Source organism: Pithys albifrons, chromosome 1, assembly GCF_047495875.1.
Source record: "Pithys albifrons albifrons isolate INPA30051 chromosome 1, PitAlb_v1, whole genome shotgun sequence".
Lineage (NCBI taxonomy): Eukaryota > Metazoa > Chordata > Aves > Passeriformes > Thamnophilidae > Pithys > Pithys albifrons.
Window position 1 is genome coordinate 90,058,359 of NC_092458.1, and position 24,873 is coordinate 90,083,231.

The following is a 24,873-nucleotide window of genomic DNA, read 5'->3' on the forward strand; positions in this document are numbered from 1 at the left end:
ATATTGAGGTGCTGGAGCGAGTCCAGAGAAGGGCAACAAGGCTGGTGAAGGGACTGGAGCACAAGCCCTATGGGGAGAGGCTGAGAGAGCTGGGGTTGTTTAGCCTGGAGAAGAGGAGGCTCAGAGGTGACCTCATCACTGTCTAGAACTACCTGAAGGGAAGTTCTAGCCAGGTGGGGGCTGGTCTCTTCTCCCAGGCACTCAGCAATAGGACAAGGGGGCACGGGCTCAAGCTCTGCCAGGGGAAATTTAAGCTAGAGATCAGAAAAAAATTCTTTACAGAGAGAGTAATCAGGCATTGGAATGGGCTGCCCAGAGAGGTGGTGGATTCACCATCCCTAGAGATTTTTAAACGCAGATTGGACGTGGCACTGAGTGCCATGATCTAGTAAATGAACTAGAGTTGGACCAAGGGTTGGACTCGATGATCTTGGAGGTCTTTTCCAACCCAATCGATTCTATGATTCTAATTAAGATGTAATGATGATATAATTACCAAAATAATAGCTGATGTAAACATATATGATGGATTTGTGTAGTCAGCAAGAATGTGGTGCCATAACACATTATCCAGTATGGTTGAAAATGTTTATAAAATACACACATAAAGTAGCTAAGGTAAAAAATTAATTGTTACAGGGCTGCCTATTTCAAGCTTTCTTCAAGGGTGCTTCTGTCACTAAACTCTGCTGTCTTGTCAAGAATTATTACAGCTGAAATTTGTAAACAAGGCAACATGTTGAAGCCTCTGATAGGAAGAAATTGTTCTCATTCTAGAAGTACATGCTACTCAGCCTCCTGATTTCTGTGAAAATGAGTTGGACTACCTGTGAATCTGAGAGTGCTTGACAAAAAGCTAATGAAATGAAAGTTAAAGGTGTCCTCTCAGCCTAATAGGGCAACTAACATTTTTTCTTATGACTTTCACTTCAAGTCTTCTGATGACTTAATCTATTTTTGTAAATCCATCGATACTTAACATTTCAGGACCATTAAAACTTTACCCAAGTTCAAACACCCACTTCCAACTCTCCAGCTACCTCTTTCTAATGCTACTTCATTGTCAGAGCAGCCACGTTAAAAAACCTCCACACAGCTGGAAGAAACAGATGCCAAAGAGTTTAACAAAATGAAGTAAAAAGTTATATGAAAAACCAATATTCAAGGAAACCTGACTAAAAAACACCCTGCTGCCACATTTATTTATGCTTATCCCCGGGAGTTTTGTAGTTCCAATGTTTTCAACAAATCTCATTTCCCAGAGGGAAAGATCTTGGAGGTTAGCCTAATTTAACCCATTCAAAGCCTCTCTAGGACAGACCTAACAACTGGCACTGAAGAACAGTCTGGGCAGTCAGGAGCACAGGGCACTGCCTTTGAGAACAGCCCTCCACAAACAGCTTTCTCTTTTTGTTAACATCTAAGGCTTCTCAGGCTTCAGTGGCCAGCTTTGGATGAAGCATGCTGCAGAAATGCATCTCAGAGATTAGAGAGGGACAGACATCACTTTATCCCAAAGGGAAATATTGTAACCTTGTGGCCTTGAAGGGATGAACTAGCCCAGCTATGTTTCAGCCTGCTATGTTTCCGGACAACATTTCAGACGTGATGGTAAGGTTACTAAACTATCTTTCTCTATCTCCTTGGGGCCTATCCTCCACAGCAGAAGAATCACTATCCTAATCTATTTAGAGTGGCATATTCAAACTGACAGCTGAAATAAACACAACAGAAAAAGTACTAGGAAAAAAATTAATATACCTGCGAGCCATCTAGCGCTTGCAATGACATGGCTTCATCTCCCAGCCTCCAGTACGAGCACACCTGCAGGTCTGAAATAGTTTCTAGCCAAGGGCTGTTTAAGGTCTCTGGTAACAACAAGTTTAAGAGCCCAGACAACAGACCAGTTGCTCCAAACACAATGTAAGGCAGAGACCACTGTATAGATTTCTGCAAAAAACAACAAGAGTTAGGTTGAGATTGGTTCCCTGCAGTTCATACTGCATATTAAAGCACCTAACCCTTTGAGCCTGGTGGTCCATAGGACATTCCAATGTAACATTCCTTCCATCCAGGACACATTTCCTCAGCTTCCAAATGCTAATAATGTGGGATAGTGTCACAAGCCTCACAAAAGCCTTCCTTGCTCTCCTTCCATGTTACCTTCTGTGATTAAATGACTGACTATCAAATCCAACTGGCTAGAAAGGAATTGTCCTTAGTAAATCTGTGTTCACCAACCTTGATTACCTTCCTTGCCTTCACATGCTTAGAAAAAGATTCTGAGAGGTCGTCTCAACCTTTCTAAAGACTGAGTTCAAGGGGCTCAGGCTGTAACATCCTGGTTCTACTTCCTGATATTTAAGATGCATACAGCATTAGCCTTTTTCCTCCCACAGCTATCAGTGATCCTTCATTACAATAATGGTTATCACAGATGATGGACACTTGCCTCACTATCACAATCAGCTCTTCCATTAACTCTTAGGGAATCCTATCCCATGGAATGGAAAGCTTTCTGCTGTAAGTGTTCTTGAACCTATTGCTCCTCCTGCTGTTTGCTGGCCTTCTGCTTCCTCAACTGTGCTGATAGGCTGAGTGTCATGGCATCAGGCTTTGCCTATCAAGACTAAAGCATAAGTATTTCAGTTTATTTCATATCATCCACCAACAGTATGCCCAACCCATTTCACAGCAGGCTAAATATTTTCACTGAATTTTCTTTAGTTGACAGAATGCCTATTTATGCTTCTTGCGAGTTTTAGCTTCAGCTGAGCTTTGGCCTTTCTGTCATCACCTGTGACAGCCTAAGCAATGTTTATACTCCTCTTCTGATACCTGTCCCTGTTATCACATGGCTTATTACAAGCCAAACTTGTAATAACAAAAATACAGGTTATCTACAACATAACTCCAAACTGTGTACATTTGCTTTCAGACAACCAGTAAAGCATGTTCATTTTAAAAAAGGGCAAGAGTTCAGCTATTTGTTTCACCTTGTATAGGCAATAGCAATTCTAAATTGAGGAAAACAAAAGGCTGTGATCAAATGAAAGTCCAACATTTCATCTCTTATGTCAGCAATTAACTTTTCCTAGTCTTTCTCTTGTAAGACCCCCAGACAAAAGACACTGAAAATACATTTAAATACTGGAAGAAATTCCAAAATAAAACAATACCTAATTCTTTTCCCAAATCAATGTTAACTCATTATTTAAACAGAGCTATTTTCATGCAACCCCTTCAAGCATGATGATCCAAGATTTGTGTCTCAGACACAATATAATCAATGCCCCAACTGCTACATAAAAGCTGCCTATTAAATCTACCTGGGAGACAGGCACCAGTCTTGGTTTTGCCTGTTGTACCCCACAGCTTTTCACAATCTCACCTATCCAGTGTTTCATTCTGCAGATTAAAAGGCTCCCTGAGCTCACCTGCCCCTTGTGAGCTTTTTGCCTCACATATGAGACAGCAAATGACAGATAGGTAAGTTACCTCAGATAAAATCTGTCACTTGATCTCAGCAAGCAGTTGGTGTCAAAAACACTTTTACCTGCATATACATAAAACTATAAGCAGAAGAAGAGTATCATCCCCATGTTTTGTTCTTCAGAATTTTTCTCTGCCTTGATTGATTGCTGTGAAGTTTACGTTCAAAAGCCTTGCCAGTGTATCAGATGTCTGCATCATCTTCTTCATTCATACATCAAAGCCACAAACCGAAAATATACATAATAGAAGTTCAGACTAACCAAGGAAGGGACAAAAGGTGCAATTATTCCACCAACACGGGAAAACATAGAGCAGGCACCCATTCCAACATTCCTAAGAAAAAACCCAAAAAATAATTAATCTTTTGAAAAGTGCCATTGATCAAGGGAAAAAACTCACCAGTCATGACCCTGACCACATTAACTGGCAAAGAAGAGTCAAATGTAACTGAAAGCATCCTAAGAAAGGAATGAAACATGTTTTTGTGATTGAAATGAAGCAGAAGTCCCCCTTTATGTTCACAATTCTAACACAGATATACATGTAGAGAGGCCAGACTAGTATGAGTTCAGTACATGCATCTCATCTCTGTGTGAAACTCTGGCTAAATTTATTTATCCAAATCCTATTTATCAGCAGATTTACCCACCCACAAAAAACATCACAGTATAGTTTCACTGGTGGCTTATCATCATATGCACCCGTACAGTACATGCTTTTGTCTGCTCTGTCAGCACAGGCACAAGGTATTTCTTCCTCTAGTGAGTGAAACCTAACTGTTGCTTATACAAGGACCTACAAAGCATCAAGTTACTTCTACAAAGTTTACTGACCAGTCATCTTCAATGTTCCTGGTTAAGCAAGTATGATAATAGGGTTTTCTGGTTTATAAAGCCCTTGAGAAAGTTAGACATCAGTCATTAAAAGAAACATGAGCAGTACCATTGTTATCCTCATTAGTGGAAGGAGAATTGTAAGCATGCCAAGCAGACAAAGGACTATTTTACTGTTACATAAAAACACGGTTAGTCTGAAGAGAACACTGCAAATCTGAGGGAACAGGAAGTGAGACGAGCTAAGGGAAAAAATTTAACATGTAAAATTATATATAATTATCATAGGTAACTGAAAAATTCAAGTGAAAACATATAGTTAATAGAAAAAAAAAGAAACAAAGAAGTAAAAGATGGTCAGGTAGGACAACCAGAAAAATGAAGACTTAAAAATTAACTTGTGTTACCTGATCACCGTGGGATAAAGTTCTGATGTGTAAATGTAGACAATGTTAAATGCAGCACTGATTGTCAGTTTTCCCAGCAAAGACAGAGAGTGACTATTCACCACTGCAAACACTCCAGTATCTGATAGAGAAAATGTGATCCTCGTAAGGCTTTGTAGCACTCAAATATGTATCTAATCATTTCAATCACACAATAGTGTAAAATGAAAAGGAATCTAATGAAGAATCTAAAAGCTGAAATTACAACTCAGTATTTTCATAATCTACCACTAATTAAATACTAAACTAGTTCCATTAGTAACTTGAAGAGTAACAGATAATTTTTTCAAAAGTGAGTAAGTTTTGTAGTAACAAGAGTCCTATTCCTTGTCATTTCTACAGTATGATAACATTTCTAATGCTAATATTTTGGATGGAAGACACTGTAAAGGACCATACCAAGTACCACATCCAGCTTAGTTTTGCCAGAACAGCCAGTGCTTATTTCCTCATACCAGGCAAACGGCTTAGCTCAGTTGGTTAAAACTTGGTTGTAGTAACACCAAGGTCACGGGTTCAATCCCCTGTATGGGCCATTGACTTAAGAGTTGGACTCGATGATCCTTGTGGGTCCCTCCCAACTCAGAATAGTCTATGGTTCTTTAACATTTACAACCACATTAGCTAGCCCTAAACCTGATCATCTACAAAGAAGCAAATCAGAGCCCATGCCCAGCAGAGGCAGGTGCTTGCTTCTGGCCAGTGAGCCATTTCACCTCCTAAGGCACTTTGCCCTGGCTGACTTTGACACAGCTGATTTCCTGGTGTCTCGCAATTCTGTCCTTTCTTTTCAAATGTTTTATTTGAAATAATACATAAAAACTACTTGATGACTGGTACCAGTTGAACCAGAACATCTCTGAGTGTCCAGGCTCTAACATCTGGATTAATTCTGGAAACTTGAGTTGCATCCCTTTAAAAAAAAGCTCTACCTATTAGACTCATTGCCATCTAGAGCAACTTATGTGCTCTACCACAAATGTTTAATTATTTTAATCACTCTTTCAAGTATTTGAAGTATTCCCTCAACTTACGAAAGGTGTTATACGCCCACAAATCTTACAAGACAGGTGAATTTATGTATCTAGTTTGAAAAAGAAAAATTGTTCTGTAATTTTGTTTCTATAATTTTGATAAACATCTGAAAATTAATGTTAGTGTGTCTTGACAAAAAAGACATTTCATTTCATACTTCTTAAAGACTCTGTGCTTCAGAACATTATCAGAAAGCTCTCTGTACTGAAAGCTATGTGGCCACATTACTAATACCACAATGACACTAGTCTTGAACATAACAGAAGCATGAGAAAAAGTGGAAACTTGTCCCAAGATTCAATTCTTCAGATCTTTTGACAGAGGTCTTTCACTTGGACAGATACACACAAGTTGCATGGGTACTATTTACACTAATGTAGCACTCGGCTAATGGAGATACCACAAGAAACATCTCTCTTTGGGATTACATCAGAAACACGGAAAAGGAGCAACTGATGCGATCAGAAGTAAAGGGCAGAATATAAAGGCAAAAATTCAAATCCAAACCTTCTTAACAAGCTTTCCTTAAGATCTTAGGAAGGTTGATGTTTATTCTTTCTGTGAGTTAGCTTCTCCGATTTTAAAAATTGAGACTCACATGTGGTATGAGCCTAATGTACTAGCAACCATCAAATTCTTAGGCTGTAGGATGCTACCTTTATAAATTCTTATCCCATACTCCAGAAACAAAAGGAAATACTCACCTTTCTTTTTAGGAAGAAACATAACAATAAGACAAGCCAGTCCTCCCAGGAACAGAAATGCACTCAGTGTTCGCTTCCGACCAAACCTGATGTGCAAGGATAACAAAGCTTTATTCTGCATTAGGTCTGTAGTTTACAGAGCAACAAAACTTCTCAATTCACACCGAGTCTTTATTTGCAATTGGGAATTCTGAATGCCTTTCTCCAACAACACTTGCTCTCATACCATCTTTAAACAAGCTTCTACTGCATACTTAACAAAATGAGCACCAATTTTTCACACTGGCTGACAACTTCTAGGATTTTGATTTGCTTCCTGCTGTGTATGCATGTTTAGAAACCTCCTCAGGAGACACAGAGAAGAGATCAGGAGGTGAATTCCACAAAAAATGAGGGACACTGGAGTATCATGGTTCAGGAAAAAATTAAATAAATACCTACTCTTCTCACATACTACTAGCACACACAGGTACTACTCCAAGAGACCTCATGACAGCTCCAGCTGAGTTGTGATAGCTTTGTCCCAGCAATGAGGGCGGGGATGATGTGACAGTGGTGGGAAGAACCATCTAGTGTTAGCCTGGAATCAGTAGAGCCAGGCTCGACTGAGCTAAATCAGCCTCGTCTGAGCCAAACTGAGATGGCTCATCATTAGGTGAGCTACTGAAAACAAGATAAACCATTATTTGAAATAAAGATATATCAACGGCACTTTCAAACTGAAGCGGGAAGCCCCACACCACTGACAGAAGCTAGGAGATGCAACATACAGGACACCTTGAAGAAATGTTATAAAAAAACCCTCCTGAATGGGTTAATAAACTCCATACTTACCATTTTTGGTTAATCAAGTAAATACAGATTGGGTATGCTGGGATTTCTATCAAGCCTGAAAGAGCTAAATTGGCATAAATACTTCCACCTAAGTCACCCACATTAAGGGTAAGACCATAGTAAACCAAGCTGCACACAAACCTGCAAAAGAGAATTAAAAAAAAAAAAAAGAGTGAAATCAGAGCTGACACTGCCTGCCAAATCAAAGCACTGGTCTGGCACACTATACTATAAACTATATTTAGTGTTTCAGAAGAGAAGTCTAAAATGTTTCTCTACAAGTGTATGGTGCCTTCTAGGTAAAGAAACACTTTTGTCCCTGCACAGCCCCAATTCCTAATTTATTACTGAATTAAACTTATGACTCTTAAAATAAATGTGCATAAACCAGAATAAAGTTAAATATGATCACGATTATATTAGTTTACTTGAGAAATGCCTTTGGCCTTTTTGTTTTTACCAGGTCTCATGTTTATTCACACTTTTCCAACTGTGTGTAAAGCAAATTTCTCAAGCAGTTCAAGCTTCAAGCTCCTTTTATTTTCTACACCCTGGTCCAGTTTTATTCATTCTCCAACTGTGTTTAACTTTTCTTTTGTAACCCTGTCATCTTGTACATCCCTGTAAAGGCTGTTGTCTTTGCAGAGAGGAAAGAAACTGGTTGCTAATTCATTCTGCAGCAAATCAGCAATTATCATTTAAGGAACAAAACAATGAATTATGTAGTAAACAATGAATGCAGGAAGCATTTGGGAAAGCAATAGGAAAACACCTCTGTGTTGTCTGCTGACAAAATAATTTATTTTTAATCAATACCCCTTTCCCAAACGTATGGCCAGACTTTGTGAATGAAGACTTGGGCAGGGCTCTCCCCACGTGGGTGTGCCCTTCCAGCCTGTGCAGTGGATTTTTTAGGTGAGGCACAGCGTGCGCAGAACTGGCCCCACCGTTTCAGTCCTGAGGTCCATTTGCCACGGCTGAGCGAGCTTGGACAGTGACAGGGAAGTCCTCAGGACTGTCACAGCCTCTGGTACTAACCGAGGCTGACCCTGCTGAGCATCCAAGATGTGACGGGATGGGATGGCAGGGAGGCATTGAACTGCCAGGGGACGGTCCCACTGAGACTGGAACTCAGGTCCTTGGGATTCAGAGTCCAGAGTGCTCTCCTTTACACCATGGCACCACCCTACACCTTTGCCAAATATATACATTATACAAGCAACTGTATGAGCAGTAATGCCAAGGGGGCTCACACACCGTGTCATATGTAAGGTGTATTTCAAAGTACCAGCAAAAGACCCCAGGGACAGCAGAGCTATCTGAAACAAAACAGGTGCTTTTGGAGTTAAATTTCTTCTCATGATTAGAGGAAGTGTGATGAGTTCCTGTTCCTCACTACAGCAACTGCAAGCACTGGCAGCACCTGCTCTGAAGGAAATAAACACGCTCATGGGCTCCTTACACACAAAACAAAGAATAATCCATGTGACAAAATCCTGACAGCACTGGGCCTAAGAGGAGGACAGTGTGACTAATCTCAGCAGGTGTCAGGAGAGAAGAGGTAGTTCTCAACTATTTCAAGACTCAAAAAGCGAGACTGAAATGCAAAGATAAAAAAACCTAAGAAAATGGCTTCATGTTAGAAATGCACTAAGGAAATACTGTTAATACACAATAAAATCCTATAAAGGATCCTTTTTAGGTACAGTGTCCCTAACAATACAGAGTGAGACCAAGTACAATCTGCAGGATGAGCCAATTCTCAGCAACATAGCAGCCACAGCAGCAAAGCTGGGCCTACAAGGGGTTTCAAGTACCAGGTAAACATCATGATCAAGGTGCGTCCCAAGAGAATCCTGTATCGGAACAGATCCAAAAAGCTCCCAGTCTCCCTGGAGCTCCTCTCTGCTGGGAGTTTCAATGAAAAAGTGCACTTCTGCTTGCGGTTCCTCTTGGCAATGAGGTAGAGAGCATCTTCTGCCTCATTCAGACGGCCTTGGGAATAGAGCCAGCGGGGGGACTCAGGAATGAATCTGAAACACACACACAGAAAAGCTTTGCTTTTGAGGCTTTCTTGAGGCTTCACATGTCTACAGGAAGAAAGCTGAAATACACTTCCGTATGACAAAGAATTTTTCAAACAACCCTTCAGGTATAAAATTCACTTAACTGGAAGAGAGATAAAGCAGACTGAAAGGAAACTTAAGTCATACGTAATTTATATACCAAGAAATTACACTGAGTGTATACATAGACATACACACATAGAAAGCACAATATTACAAGTTATGGTATGATTAGAACTCTGGGGGATTCAGAACTAAGGAGACACACATTACTACAAGTAACAAAGGATGTTTTAGAAAGACCAACTAGTTCAATTTCTCATTTTCTGTAAGACCAACTTTCATTTCTCATTTTCCAATTTTTTCCCAAACTCTCCTGTGGACAGGAAGGGCAGATGCTGCATGAAGGTCATGTTCCTCACATGCACCACTCACTTGACAGGCCTACAACTTCATCATAGCCTACAAAACAAATTCTCTTCTATTACTTTTCAATTTTCAGAACTAATTTAAACTTTAGCCTTTTGCCAGAAGCTATTTAAGACTTTTGCCTCTGACTAGAAATGACATTTTCCCTCTAAATTTAGAAGAAAGTGATTCTGGGCTTTTATAAAAGAAAAGAGCTTAGAAAGGAATGTACTTTCTTTCCCATGATAAAAATCTGATTGTATTTTCTGCACAGAGTAATTTTTAAGCCATGTGGGAGGCAGACAGTATAAAATTTGGAATAAAAATCCCTTTACTTACAGCAAGATAGGCCTCTGAGCACCACTAGGTTTTGAAATATCTAGTGTCATCTCTGCCTTTCACCTCATGAAAACCTCTATGACATTTCCCTGAGTTCTGATGCTTCCTTTGAAAGAGCTTACACATTCTTCAGCAAAGGCTTTATTCGAAACATTTACTTAAGTTAAACAGATGTTGGAAAGGAAAAATAAAACCACTTTAGTTTAAACAGCAGCTAAAGTTATTTTGTTCTTTCAGTTATGAGATTTAGATGTCAGATGTATTTAAGAAAAGAAAAACACACTGCATCACATAGCTTTCGGTGCTGAAATCCACAAACGCAAACCTCCTCCTATCTTCAAAAAGATCACATTTGAAAAATAAAAGGAAGCTGCCCATCTTTTCTTTTGCAAGTCATCTTTAAGACTGTATGTGCAAGCAATTTTGATGCTGTTCCTTCTGTGTAAGCACAATTATAAGAGAAACATCATGTTATCACATAACCACAAAACCATTTCTGTATATTTTAATATGTATATGTAGTGCCTTGTAGCATACCAGCCAACACTATGTATACCAGTTAAGGGATGTGCTTCTATACCACTCTGAGACTGTTCCCATCTAGAGTAATACTGCATAGACAATACAATGCAGACTTACATTTTCAAACATTGTAGCACTGCTATTTGAAGAAACTACAGAACATGGGGTGGTAGAAACTGAAAGACAGACCTTATTTACACCATTTCATGCAATCCTAGAAAGGCACCTCGACTTAGTTGTTTGGTTTGTTACTTAGTTTTGTTTGTTTATTTTTTAAACATCTTTCTTTATGAAACTCAGTTTGAAAAATAACTTACAGAGAGAGAATAAAGATGATTGTTCCTTCCAGGTTAACCACAACAGCCAGAGTCCTCCAGGAACGAATGAAGTACCCTAATAAAGCATACTGGGCAATTCCCACAGCAAAGAACAGGCCACCAATAGAACCTAACATACAATAAAAAAACCCAACATTATCACTCTTTTAGGAAACATTAGTAAATCTCAACACATGGGATGAGACAAGAACTAACTCTTCATTAATAAAAAATTATTCAGCAATAGAGACAAAACCACACCTCTTTTACAAAAGAATACTCTGTCCTTCACTCAGGTAAGGCAGATGAATTACATTTAATGGCAAAGATGAATAAAGGACCAAAAAGCACTCTTCGGCATCCTCCCAACAAAGCCTCATAAACAATTAAGTCTTCTAACTTCAAATATAACTACTTTTTGGCTTCCTGTGTGCAAAAATAAATACTACAAACCTTTGAAAAATGTACTTTTAGGAACATGTAGAATTCATTTGTAGGTCTCATGGTTTTTAAGATACCTGCTTTAAAATAGTCTCAGCGTAGCAGTTTTTTGACACCTGGCACAAACTGGGTAAGTCAAGTCCTGGAGCTGTAACAGGACAGGTTATACGCATCATATCTGAAGGACAGGTCCAACACTAGCAACCAAGACAGTTAAGGCTGTTTGTATCTTTTGTTCTAAATTCTAAGGTTAATTACTGCATGGGAAAACTTTAAAAAAACCCATATAAACGACAGTTGTCTCATCTTCCCATTATAGAAACACACTTTTGATTTCTTTTTGAGAACTGCTAGGAAGGAAAGATTTGATATTTAGTACAGAATCACTAAGCTCTATTTAGTAGAGTTCAAAATTCTGAGGGATAGAGCTCAGATGAGTATTTAGCTGTGTAACATTCACAGGAGATGTTTCAGCTGGACTTTGTCAACTTGAGTGACGTAGAAACCTGAATGGCTCCAAGCAATCTACTCTGCTTGACCAAGGCTTGTATCAAACAAAGCAGAGCTCAAAGACTGGTCACAGAGATGCTCAAGTGGAGCTAAATTTCCAACTGCTATGGTGGTAGCTTTGGTGTGTCTCAAGTGGTGTGAGAGACTGAAATCCATAATAAAGGCACATTACCTGCTAATGCCCAGTAGGCAGTACCCACACACTCATTCAGTAGAACAAAGGCTACCAGTGACATCCCACCATTCATCATCCCTACCAAGAATCGAGAGATGGCAAAGAATTCATATGAAGGTGAGAATCCATTTGCAATGGCAAACAAGATGTCAAGAGCAAAACCTGGAAAATAAGGTAAAGATTCACTTCAGAAGAGTACCTAAGGAAACAGAAGCATTTATTGGTTTTTACTAGAACTTTATGTCCACTGGCATCCAACCTAAGCAATCACAGTCAACAAAACTACCACATGTCTGGGCAGAAATTTAAATACCTAGAGTCAACATCATAGAGGGGGGACACAAAAGGAGTGGGTTTGCTATACCGTTTCCAGTATTACACCTTCAAATTCAGTTCATGACAATTTTTTGCATATACTCAGAACCACTGCCTGACTCCAGTTAAGTCGGCTTGACATTTATCCCCAGTACAGAAGCCACACATGAACTATATGACCAAATACTTCCCCTGATTCTTACAAAGCGGTGTATAGAAACTAGAGAAGAGAAACATTGCAAGGGGACAAAACATGGTGGCTTTGCACTGCACAGCTGGCCTACCCTTATTTGCTTTCAATGAGGCTGCACGTTTAAAAAAATCAATTTTTTTAAATTCCACATGCTCATCCACTGACACACAACTTCATACATACACAAAGCATGCAATTTCATGTATTTGATTCAGGGACATCAATAAAGCTTACGAGCTTTAAAACATTATGAAGGTCACAAATACATAAAAATTAAATCATGCAGAGAGGAGATGAAGGGTGCAAAAATTCCTAACAGGGTACACATATAAGAACACTGTTAAAAATTTACTAGAAATACTAATTGCCACCTCCAGGAATCCCATGAGCACATGTTGTGGTTTGGAATTATTATGCCAGTAGTTAACAAAAAAGTAGTTAACTGCTGATCACTTGGGTGGGGGCAGGTTTGTCTCTTTTGTTCTTGGGGACTACACACGGAGTTGGGTGTGTGTGTGGGGTTGAGGAGAAGCCGGCTCGCTGCTGCTGCTGCCTGCCCCAGGACTGCTTCTGGCTGCTCATGTTTCTGCTTCTTGGACAAGGAACACAGGGGGAAGAGACAGAGTTCATCTGAGAGCTCACCACTCGTCTGGGACTGGAAACTCACTCGGCAGCCAGCCGGGCTGTGACATTGACACTGCCTAAGTATAACTTTCCTCCCGGAGGAAAACCTGCTGGGTTTTGTGGTTTTTTTGTTTTTTTCCTCTCTCTTGTGGTGTTGGGGAAGCGGTTTGCACTAGTCTGTTTACATATATATATATATGTTTACATATATATATATATATATATCAGTTAAGAACAGTTATCCTTCTTGTATTAAAATTCCTTTTCTTAAATTTGATAAAGAGTGGCATGATTATTGTGGAGAAGGTCCCCTCCCCCGCTTGTGGGTAAACATTTTGGTTTTTCCCCTCAAACCAAGACAGCACATTATGCATATGACGTGACTCACAAAACCAGAACACCTCGCAGATACTCAGATGGTGGCTGAACATCCAAATACTAATTTAATGATTTATATTCCTGAAGTATATTGAAGGACAAAACAAATAAACAAAATCACAGCATCTGAGTCACAGATGCCTATCAAGCTCTCAGCAGAAACTGGGCTCTTGCCACAGATCTTCAGAGACATGACACTTCCATTCTTTATGTTAGGTGGCAGAGGTTACCTGTGAGATAGACCTTCTTCCTCCCGAAACGATCCGAGAGCTGGCCAAAGGAGATTGCTCCAACAAACACACCACTGAAGTAGGAAGAACTGGCAGCACTGACTTTGTATGATGCATTGCCAATTAAGAACCACTGGATAGAGGTGGGGAAAAAAAAACCAAGAAGGCAAATTAACCAGAATCCAAGCAGTTCAGCAGTTCACCAACAGCTAGTTGTTGGAGGGGATGGAACTATTTTAAAGAAGATCAAACTGCTTAAATCTCCTAAGCATCATAATCAGTAAAGCACCAGACAGTCACCAAAATATGACTGCAGTCTCCTAGACTCACCAGAGGGTACTAACCAATTGCACAGCTCCCCCAAATCACATGCAGTCTTCGATTCTGAAATCAAGAACAAATCCCTCAGAATGCTCTAATTTTTGCAGCTTTCTCCCACTCTCCCTTTTCCTGCCTTTTCTCACATAAATCCATCAACCAAATTGACTCAGTTCTACCTGCAGTGTGAAGGCATACAATGAAAAATGGTAATTTGTGGTTTATGTCTGAAGGTAATCCAGCACATGCTCCTCCTTATGGACTGTCTTGTCACTGACAAATACTTTGGTAGCATTAGACAGGTTAGTTGGGTTTTCTACACATACTCATCTTCTTTTACAGTATACTTTGTCATTTCCAGTTCTTCTCAATTCCAAATACAAACCTGATCTTCAAATGTTCCTACAGACTTAATGTCTCCAGTTGAACCTGACAGAAAATTCTGTCCCCCACAAAGTGTAAAATGAAAATATGCCATGCTCTCACTGTTTAAAAGTTATTTCCTTTTGTACTCTAAAGACTCCACATCTTTTCATTTTCTGTTTCTCTTGCACCTTGAGACAATGTTTCCTTTAAGTGACAACCAACTTTTCTTCCTGTGCTGGTAAGCTGGTGATTATGTCATTATCCCTGCAATAACACTCTAATCTTCTCCTCATAATCTTCTCTTCCTCTACCAAAATCCCATTAAATATCCTTTCTAGCAAAGCTTGCTTTATTTCAAAGCTCACTTATAAACTACCTCACCATGAGAACAGAGCCATGCAATTAAAACCTCACTGAGATTAGGAAGTTAACAAAACATCATTCATAAGCTGCAAGAAATAACTTGCAGTATATGCTTCATTTTGAATTGTCACTTTAATGGTGAGGTCTTTACTGATACAGTAGGTAATGTGCCCATAAAACGTCAAGACTGACAAAATTCCATTCTAAAACTAAACACGTGAGCACAAATCAGCTTTTGAAGCTTCTGCAGACTTTAAAAACAATTCCCAGCAAAATACATTTGTATGATTGCATATGAGATTAATTTTATCCTGAAATAACACGGTCAGTTTGTTATGCTACGGTCCAGTGCTACAGGAATCATGTCCTAACTTTCGGTATTAAAAATTGAAGAAGCCACCAACATGAAACTTGTTGACATTACATGTTTTCTGAATCAGGGATTAAGGGATAATATGACTGCATACCAAAATTTGTTCTGAAAATTAATCTCAACATCTAAGCCCTTTAAAGGGCTCAAGGCTTTTCTCTTCTACATAAAAGTATGTTACATATATGCTTGTTATTCATAAATGAAGCATTTTACATTTAAATATTTGCAATGGTCATGTTATCAGTAAGTGATGCCACAAGATAAGCATTAAAACATCCTCCTCAAACTTAGAAAAAATCTTCTTACACATCAGTAATGAAATTACATAGGTAAACTATCCCCCTGGTAAGTCTGATCTCACCAAAATCTTGGCATTTAGCACATAACTTCCAAAGATACCACACATTCAGCTAAAAAAATTTGAAAAACTGTATTTTAATAGTGGGAAATAGGAGAAGTAACAAGATTTTATTCACATGGGCCTTTACTGAAATGTAAAAAATGTATGTTAAAGAACCATGGAGCAGAATCACGTAAGTTGTCTTGAGATTTAAGAAATTTGTACCTTTTAAGTAAACTTTGTTCTTTACCTGCATTTCTTATTTATGCAACCAGAATGACAAAAATCTTTCTAAAATTTATGTCATGTGCTAGGCTTTACAAGCATGTCTGACTCACGAAGTTTCAGAGAATTAAAGATTCTTGGGCAAGTTAAAAAAAATAACAAACAAATAAAAAACACAAAGCCCAGAGAAAGTTTGAAAACCTTATTGAGCTATAAATAATGCTTAAGAAATCCACTGTTCATTAGAGTTTTAATTTAAATAGCATAATAAGAACTCATATCCTCTTTATTACCAGAAAAAGAAGCAATGCCTTTCGTGCACAAGACTTGGTACTATTCCAAAGTGGGCCATTTTTATTAATATGCTCATAACCAACAAAGTGCTTTACAAGAGTATTTCAGATAGCATTAATACCCCTGGACAATAGCCATGAACTATCAAGTGACTTGACTCCAGATTTCAGTTACTAAATTCAGATCTTGTAACTAATGCATTCAGGGCTTTTGTACAGAAGTTTGACATTAACAGATACTGATGGCCCCAGGAAAGGGCAGGTGCTGCACACATCAATGCAGAGTCTAGAATCATTCCTGTAGGGACTGTGGCTAGACCATGAAATAAAACACAGAACCCACAGCAGTAAAGCTAAAGCTTGTTTTTGAATAGAGTGGGAATGAGTTGTTTTGTCCACTTAACTCCCCACTTCCCACATCTTTTCCCATATCTGGAGTTGCAAAGACTGCAGAAGCCACTTCCTCTCCAGCTCTTTCACTACTTGCTACCTGCATGTTGGATGCACTTACATGCATTGGAGCTCAGCAAGGGAATTACAAAAGGTAGCCAGAAAGAGCTCAGGGTCCATAAAGGACTTTGAGCACATTAATAAAATGTATGTTGAGATTACAGCTCAAATGTGGAACCAGGTTACAGGATCCAATACATAACTTCCAGATGGAAAAGGTGGGAAGTTTTGGAGCACTACATTGGATCTGCATTGCAATATAGAGTTAACTTTTGTTGCCAACAAAGATGTGAGGGCATTACCTGTACTCTACCTGAAGGCAGCATCTATTTCATTTGCTAATCAAAACATGCATTACTGTGAGTTCAAGTCTCAGCAGGGACCGTCCCTGGCAGTTCAATGCTTCCCTGACATCCAATCCCATCAGATCTTGGATGTTCAGCAGGGTCAGCCCCGGTTAGTACCAGGTGCTGGAGACAGTCCTGAGGACTTCCCTGTTACTGTCCAAGCTCACTCGGCCGTGGCAAATGGACCTCAGGACTGAAACAGTGGGGCCAGTTCTGCGCATGCTGTGCCTCACCTAAAAAATCCACTGTGCAGGCTGGAAGGGCACACCCACGAGGGGAGAGCCCTGCCCAAATCTGTATTCATGAAGTTTGGCCACACATACAGTCTATGCAAGAAAGAAGCAGTACAACCAGACCCCAAAATCAACTCAGTAAGATTTACTACTCACACACAAGGCAGCAAAACCCATTTCAGACTTACCTCAGAGACTATTGATGTGAAGCTGCTGCCGAAGTGTATGTGCTTACGCACCTCACTGCCATTGGCAGTCAGAAGCCATTCCCCAAAAGCTCCCTGCTCTCTCACTGAATGGTTGCCATGGCTCTGATTAGCTGAGAGCCCTCGGAGATCCCAGTCATAGGGAGGAGTTGCACCCACCAATGCAATGAGGATGGCTTCAGTAGCCACATAGAACTAGAATGAAAAGACAAAACCACATCAAAGATGCTAAACTTACATGCAAGCAATGTTTCTTCCACAGCTGGATCAAATAAGCATTAAAAATATTCCTATTTTATATTTGCTTTCTACCACTATGAGATGCCATGTATAGCTCTCATCTACCAAATATCACACATTGAAGAAACCACAACTTCAGTCAAGTGGTTCTTGCATTTTTTATCTGCCTGTTATTTGAGACAAAATAAGTTTCCCTCCTGATACCTTTCCCTCAGTCAGACGCCAACTTCCACACATAGCAAGTACACCACCTGGATGCATGAGGAGTTGCTTGTAGTACTAAGGAGACAAAATAATGCTATTCTTTAATTCAAGTATATTACTCTCTTATATCCTCTCCTTCCACCTGTGTTGTTCACTGCTCTAATCTGGAGTTTTGAATAGATCTCCTACTCCTGGTCTCATAGCTATTTTTTTCCAATTTTAATAACATTTATTCTTTCTTTTTTAATCTTTTATGAACCTGTTTCACTCTTTAAAAAGGGACAGAGATGCAGGTGACCATACATAAGCATTTTTCATTTATCTACACATTTTTACATACACACAAGGTCTAAATGCAGTGATCAACAGCAGCTTTGGCTTAGGAAAGAATAAATAAAAACTGCTGGGAACTCAGACATTTCAGCCCTGGTCCAGAGCTGGATTACTGCTGCTCGCGCAGAAAAACACATAGGCCACATTACAATTCCAGCCTAAAACCCAGTGCTTTGAGACCTGTTTGAGCACAGAAGTGCCACGAATTCACAGAGACAAAAGGAGTTGTTGGTAACAACAAAAAGATCCCGAGACAATTCTTCAAATAAAACTATGTCTCAAGCCTCACTGAGGATCTGTAACACAGCACAGTAGTTCCTCACAAAAAAACCCAAACAAAACCAAACCATACAAAATCAAACCAATGAGCAAACACCGCTGCACTCCCTGAAAAACCAACAAAAGAAAGATTCCTGTTGTTTCTCTTGCCTGCTATCATGAAAAAACACTCATCCATGCCTCTCCATTCCTCAAACCCCACTTCAGGCACCTCCTGAATGCAGTCCTTGCTCTGCTCCCTGCACCTCCTGGACCTATTCTTGGGAAGAATGTACCTGCAGCAGGTGTGTCCTCTCAGAGGCTGCTACACAAATAATTCACAAAACTGGGAAGACCATAGGCACAAAAAAACCAACCTGAGGACCTCTTAATTCTGAAGCAAGCAGCACCAGACAGTACTATACTACTCTGTACATCAGAGCAACTGAAGTTAAAACCCAGATGTAAATGAGAATTACTACTAAATTTAAAACAGAGACCCTTGAGTTAATACATGAAAGCATGTTTCCCATTGGCTCCTTTTTGCATTCTACATGATAAAATGCTACTGTAGAGGCAGAAGGTAGGTATTTTTAAAAACAACCATTCTCTTTCCATTTTCTATATTAAAATTATTGAATATCAGAAGGAATTTGGAAAAAAAACCACTGTTAACTATGTTATTATTTAAGCTCAAGGACAACTAGATCGACAACAATGAAAAGTAAAAGAACTCCTCCGGGAAAGAAGGCAATGACTGAGATCACACGGGGAAAGCAGTGTTAAAAAGCTGAGTGGCCATGTTGCTAGGGATGTGTGGATATGGTACTCTCAAGAACAGTTTGAAATTACTGAGAAATGAGAATTACAGGTCACGATGTGTGGTGCATCCCTACACTCTGACTCACTCAGACGATTCTGCATCAGGACAAAGTGACAATATCCTTGCTTTTGTCTTGTGAAATAATAAACATATTTTTGAGGTAGATCAGGAAATGAAATCCTCAAGGCATTTGGTTTAAAGAAAGCAAGCACAGCACTTCTCATTTTTCCTCCAGGTGATCCCCACCCCAGCTACAGAAAACTAAATAGAAAAATATGCAATTTCATACACATGGAGAAGCACTACAGATTTTTTTTCAATAAAGAAAAATCAGCCTTAAGTATCCTAGTGGCTGCAGCAACCAAGGATAGAACAAAGATAGAAACACTTTGAATTGATCTGTGGAATCAGAAAATCTTACAGAGACAGAGGTGTGTTTTGATGTTATTGTTCTATGCTCAAGTTCACTGGAGTCACTGCTGACACAAGACTCTCCCCTTGGCACATTAAACCCTATTCATTTCACTGCAAAAACAACACAAGGCCCAAAAAACACTCCCCAAAATTAATTTATAATTCTGAAGATTAGAAACGTTTTCAAAGAGTGGTCTTAAAAACATGATGAAGCAAACTCTAGACTTAAAAGAATTTCAAAATAGAGTTTTCATTACTTAAGTAAGAGGCAGGAGTTTTTGTTAACGAATCTGGAGATTCCTCCCTTAAGAATTCTAAATGCTTGCACTTAACATTAACACAGTTGTGCAGACTGGTGAACAACATAACACCCTATCAAATCAAACAGAAATATTATATAACAACTCTCTAAGGTATAAAATGGCTACATTATGTGCACTGTGGCAAACAAAGCCCTTTGTTTTTCATTTATTCTATAACCCAATTCAAGTCAAATTTATGTCCTTAGTGTATGTACAACTTCCACTCAAACATTTTTAATTTGCTCTATATGGATGTTAACACTTCCCTACCAGATTTCCTGCAGAGATCTGTATTAATCAAGATGAATACCAAGCACAGAGGGATGAGGCACCAGCTCAGTCACTGACAATGAAATTATAGGAGTTTTGTTAATTTTAGTTTCTCCTGTTTGCTTATATTTTCTTTAGGTCAACATTTTATAGTCTGTCTAGGTGAGAAGGCTATTGGGTAAGGAAATTTATTAAAAGGCAATGCCTTAATAACCTGTAAACTGTCATTTTCTCTGCTAAGGAGAAGCAATATTAGTTAGCCAGTTATAGCTATTTCATTAAGAGGTTTAGAAATTAACTTAACACTAATATTAATAGAAGTGCCTGCAATGTTTTGACCAGCTTTCCTGGTGTTCATTATCATAATAAATTACTTGTAAAAAGACACAGGATCTCTAATAAGACCAGAAAGGGAGGGCGAGGAAGGATTTAAATAGTTTCAATTGTGTATAATGAAAGCACACATAAAAGTAATGTAAGAAAGACCTATTACGAAGCACAAAAGAAAAACAAAAGCAAGACTTCAACGCTAGGAAGAGGAGCTTTCACAACCTTTTTAGTCAGCTCATCGGCAAATCACAAGTAGCCTGGTCATTCTAGACCAGTATCAGATGAAGCATTCACTGCTGAACAAAATAGTAAGACACCAACTTCTGACTTTCAAACACAGAAACATTAAAACCTCATCCTGAGGAAAGAGAAAAAATTAAGGAAGAACAATGAATGACCCTGCTCTGGTAGAAGTCTTTGATGAAGAGATGGTTAAAGTTCAGGATTGAAGTAATTTCTTCTGAACTCATGACAAGCAGCTGAAAAGCTGGAGGGAAACCTTATTTTTGAAAATCCGATCTCATCTGGTCTGAGTCATTTCCAAAGGGTTATTTGCCTTTAAATTCACATGATTTTGTTTCTCCTCAATAACTCCAAGATAGAAAAGCCCCCAAACATCTTCTTATTGCAAAATTGTTATCTGCTGTACACAACACACTCTCCTAACAAAGTATCCTTCCCTTCCTGGCAGCACAATAACAGGAGACCTGTTAGGTGCACAGTAACACTGTAAAGGAGAAGGAAAAGCTGCTGCAGTTAAAGCAAAGAATAACCAAGTGCAGAAGAACATGGTGTCATCTCTCAGTCACTTGCCCACCCCAGCCCCACTCCGACAGGAAATACTCCCCATGCAGCATGTAACTATTGTTGATTATAACCTGTGACTTACCAAGGACAGAGCAGATACATATTTTGAAGTAACTCAGGGCTTCTGGAGAAAAACAAAGAAAACCTACCAAAACAGCCTTTTTAAGCCTGAAATTGCAGGCCTCCAGAATCCACAGAAGAAAGTCCAAAGTCTGTCCAAAACCATAACTTCATTTAGAAATTCTTTAACATCTACATTGAAAACTAACACTGTACAGCAAACCATCACTCTTTGAGCCTTGCTTCCTACAGGTTTGAGGAAAATGTCCCTTTAGCTTCCCCTTCTTCTGTGTTCCAAACACCCAAACACACACCTCTGAACTTTGTGTCATGCTCCGTATTATTTTGGTGGGCAGTTGCAGGGGCTTGTTATTCCTGCTCAGCCTGGCCAGCCAGCACACGTGCCCATTAGTTAGGTGAGTGTTGCCAGGCGCAGACAAGGGCTGCTTCACTTTCCACTGGCAAACACTGGCACTCAAGAGCAAACAGCGTCATTGTACAAGCTTTCTGCAAGGTCAATCCAAGTGGCAGCTGACTCCTGTGTACACACCTTTGTCTGACAGAGCCGTAGAAACACTGCACCCTCTCTTCACTGGCTGACAGGTCTCTGAATATGAATAACAAGGCTGGAAGTATTATTTTTCTGCCTTTAAAAACACAAGGCAAAAAGGAAGCTCACACACTGGTAAGGTAGAGAACCAAGACAATAAACATGAACCAAAATTGCAAAAAGCATTATAAATACTACCTCTGCTTCAACAGGAATATTCAAGAAAGCTAAACTACATTTATGTGCAATGAAGTGGCAAAACTCCTCAGGAGAGCACCAGCTATAGAGTTTCACCAATGTCATGTCGAAAGTGCCACTCCACTCACTCCTCTTGTGTAGAGAAGGACTTCAAGAGACAAAGCAGTGCCAGAAGTTCCTATTCCAGTTCATAAATATACTACAAAGCAGCCCAGGACTGGACCTCCTCAGTGCCATTATAGGACAACAAGAAGAAAAAGTCAACAACAGCTGGCAAAAAAAGAGGAGAAACTGTGCGCTGACAAGTATCAGGAAGAGTTTAGTCCTGCATCCAAAAGCATGATTATTCTTTTGTCTGGATTTCATCTTTGTCCCTCTTTCCCTCCATACTTTCCAGGCTGCGTTGGCCATGAACACACCTGACTCACAGACAGGGTTACAAGTGATCAAAGTCCTCACCTTGGCACACTGGCTTGGGACACAGCCAAAGAATACTGGGTGAACACCTTGGTCTCACAGAGGCAGTTCTGCTACGATTATGAGAAAAGCACATTCATAGCTAACGCCTTTACCTTGGTAAATTACTGATCGCTTCAGACATTTTTGCTTAAGTATCCAGACTAAAAGACAATGCTGGCTTTGTATAAGCTACTTTCATTTATTTATTCATTTTAAGGATCTGTAAGCAATTAGCTCTACTTGTGTTTTGCTGCTTGTGGTTTTTTTTTTATTAAAAAGTCTTGCTATTTCAGAGCAATGTAACACCTCAGAATTGAAGAACTTTTTTTTCCAGTTTTGTAGTGTAACTCGCTAAACAAGTGATTTTTATCATACAGCCTACAGGTCTCAGAATTCCTTGAATTCCTCTTAAAAGTGCTCAGAAAAATAATTAAGAAACAACTGCCAGCAGTCTTAAATTTACAGCTCATGGACTTAACTTCTTCAGTGGGAAGGCTGTAGGGGGTCTACAAATTGAAAGAGATTACGGAGTTCTGGTCTTTATATATTTTTAAGACACCAATAACTGAACATCATACCACAAACAGAAAGCTTGGTCAGCTACACATACAACTGTCTCCAGGTTTCCTTACATGAGGATCTCAAAAGTTTCATTGTGCCTTCTAAGGCAAATTCTTGACATCCTTTCACCCCAGGCCCACCAAGATTAGGAAAATGACCAGGTGAACACAAATACAATGTTTAACCAGGTAAAGTCGTAAACTGAGTCAGGGATCATATTGTAAACAGAAAAGACCTAGAAAACAGATGTTATTGCTCCATAGTGACTCCAGACCCATTGGGTGATACTTCGAAAAATCAAACAGAGGTTTTACTTAATGCAGACAATGCACACAAAGCACTACATTACAGAAGTAGTTATATTAACTACTCCAGTTAAAAGAAAGACATTTGAAAGCACAAAGCTTCATCTGTGTCACACATAAAGAGGAACTATCACATTCAAGTTGGAAACAGCTATTCTGAGTTTCATTGCACACTTACTAATTCTATCACCCAAGAGAAAAGTAAATTAGAGCCTCTACAATGGAGAAAGTATCAGTGAGGAGGGCCTTGATGATGTGGCTTGCTGGTGGAAAAACAGCTAATTTACTGAGACTGTGTATACATTGGGCAGGGAAAAAGGAAAGGGAGATAATGTGTCATAACACAAATATTTTTAACCAATACTCTCTACTATCCAGTAGAATTATGCCTGTTTAACTCCGAGGCTCATCTCCCAAGGGTGCTCAGAGGACAGATTGGGTAAATGGAAAGTTTCAACAGTTTGCCAGACTGAAAGACACCTTGATTAATAGCAAAAGATGGGATTTCTCCAGTTCCCACTGAATGCAAATACCACCCCATTGTAGAAAATATTCTACGTAACTTTATTATTAATAATCTGAAAACAACTCCCTATATGTTCTAACCACACTCCACATAAAGTTGACACAGTGCCTCCCACACACCTTCCATTCCGAGTTGACAAAAAAGACTTTGCAAAAAGCAGGACATTCATCCACAGCTCATGTAAAAAGCCCCTGAGCGAGTTCCTTCTGACAACTTCACTCTTTACACAGCATGTAGCCTTCTTTAAAAAAAAAACAGTTGTGTTTTTGTTTTTTTTAATAACCAGAACAATCTGCTTCCTTCCCTCTCTTGCTCGTCCTTCAGAATGTCTACTTCTTTTTGCCTCTCTCAAAACTCCAGCTTCTTGCTGTGCCCATCAGCAGTAATTCTGTTAAGGTCCTTACAACAGCACAGTGAACAGGCACCTTCTAGGACTGAACTGCACAGAAACTGAAGTCAGGCTTGTAAGTTAAATTGCAAAAGCTGACTAGAGGTGTTGATACAGATATGTACACATAGAAAATGTGGTTTTGGTGTCAGAGAGAGTGTAGTGATCATTAGAAGAGCAAGAACATCCAGCAATTGTCAATGGCACTTAAAACCACTCAAATATGAGCTCAACTATATGGACTTTGTAGTTCAGATGCAGCTAAAGAAGGGAAGGTTTTGAAGTTACAGCTCACTCTTCTACACCTTGAGCTTGCTCTGATCATACTCTTGCACATAAATGTAAAGCTTAGCTATGTGAGTGATGCACTGGTTTGATTAAGACAATGTAATTTTGAGGGAAGGTGAGCATGTAGGCAGTTGATAAAATATTCATGACTTCCCTCCACTAAGGATTATTTTTGGAA

At 39.3% G+C, this 24,873-nt stretch overlaps 1 protein-coding gene across 3 annotated transcripts in view; it reads right to left on the reverse strand.

Moving 5' to 3' along the window:
• SLC22A15 (solute carrier family 22 member 15) overlaps positions 1–24,873 on the reverse strand; it is a 51,852-nt gene that overhangs the window by 21,247 nt on the left and 5,732 nt on the right. For all 3 annotated transcript variants that reach the window (XM_071560227.1, XM_071560246.1, XM_071560237.1), the window contains exons 2-11: positions 17,362–17,574; positions 13,866–13,998; positions 12,123–12,287; positions 11,000–11,129; positions 9,165–9,380; positions 7,348–7,488; positions 6,514–6,599; positions 4,736–4,856; positions 3,756–3,828; positions 1,762–1,950 (exon numbers count right to left, since the gene is read on the reverse strand). In XM_071560227.1, coding sequence (XP_071416328.1) covers positions 1,762–1,950; positions 3,756–3,828; positions 4,736–4,856; positions 6,514–6,599; positions 7,348–7,488; positions 9,165–9,380; positions 11,000–11,129; positions 12,123–12,287; positions 13,866–13,998; positions 17,362–17,574 — 1,467 coding nt within the window. The remainder of the gene's footprint in view (positions 1–1,761; positions 1,951–3,755; positions 3,829–4,735; positions 4,857–6,513; positions 6,600–7,347; positions 7,489–9,164; positions 9,381–10,999; positions 11,130–12,122; positions 12,288–13,865; positions 13,999–17,361; positions 17,575–24,873) is intronic.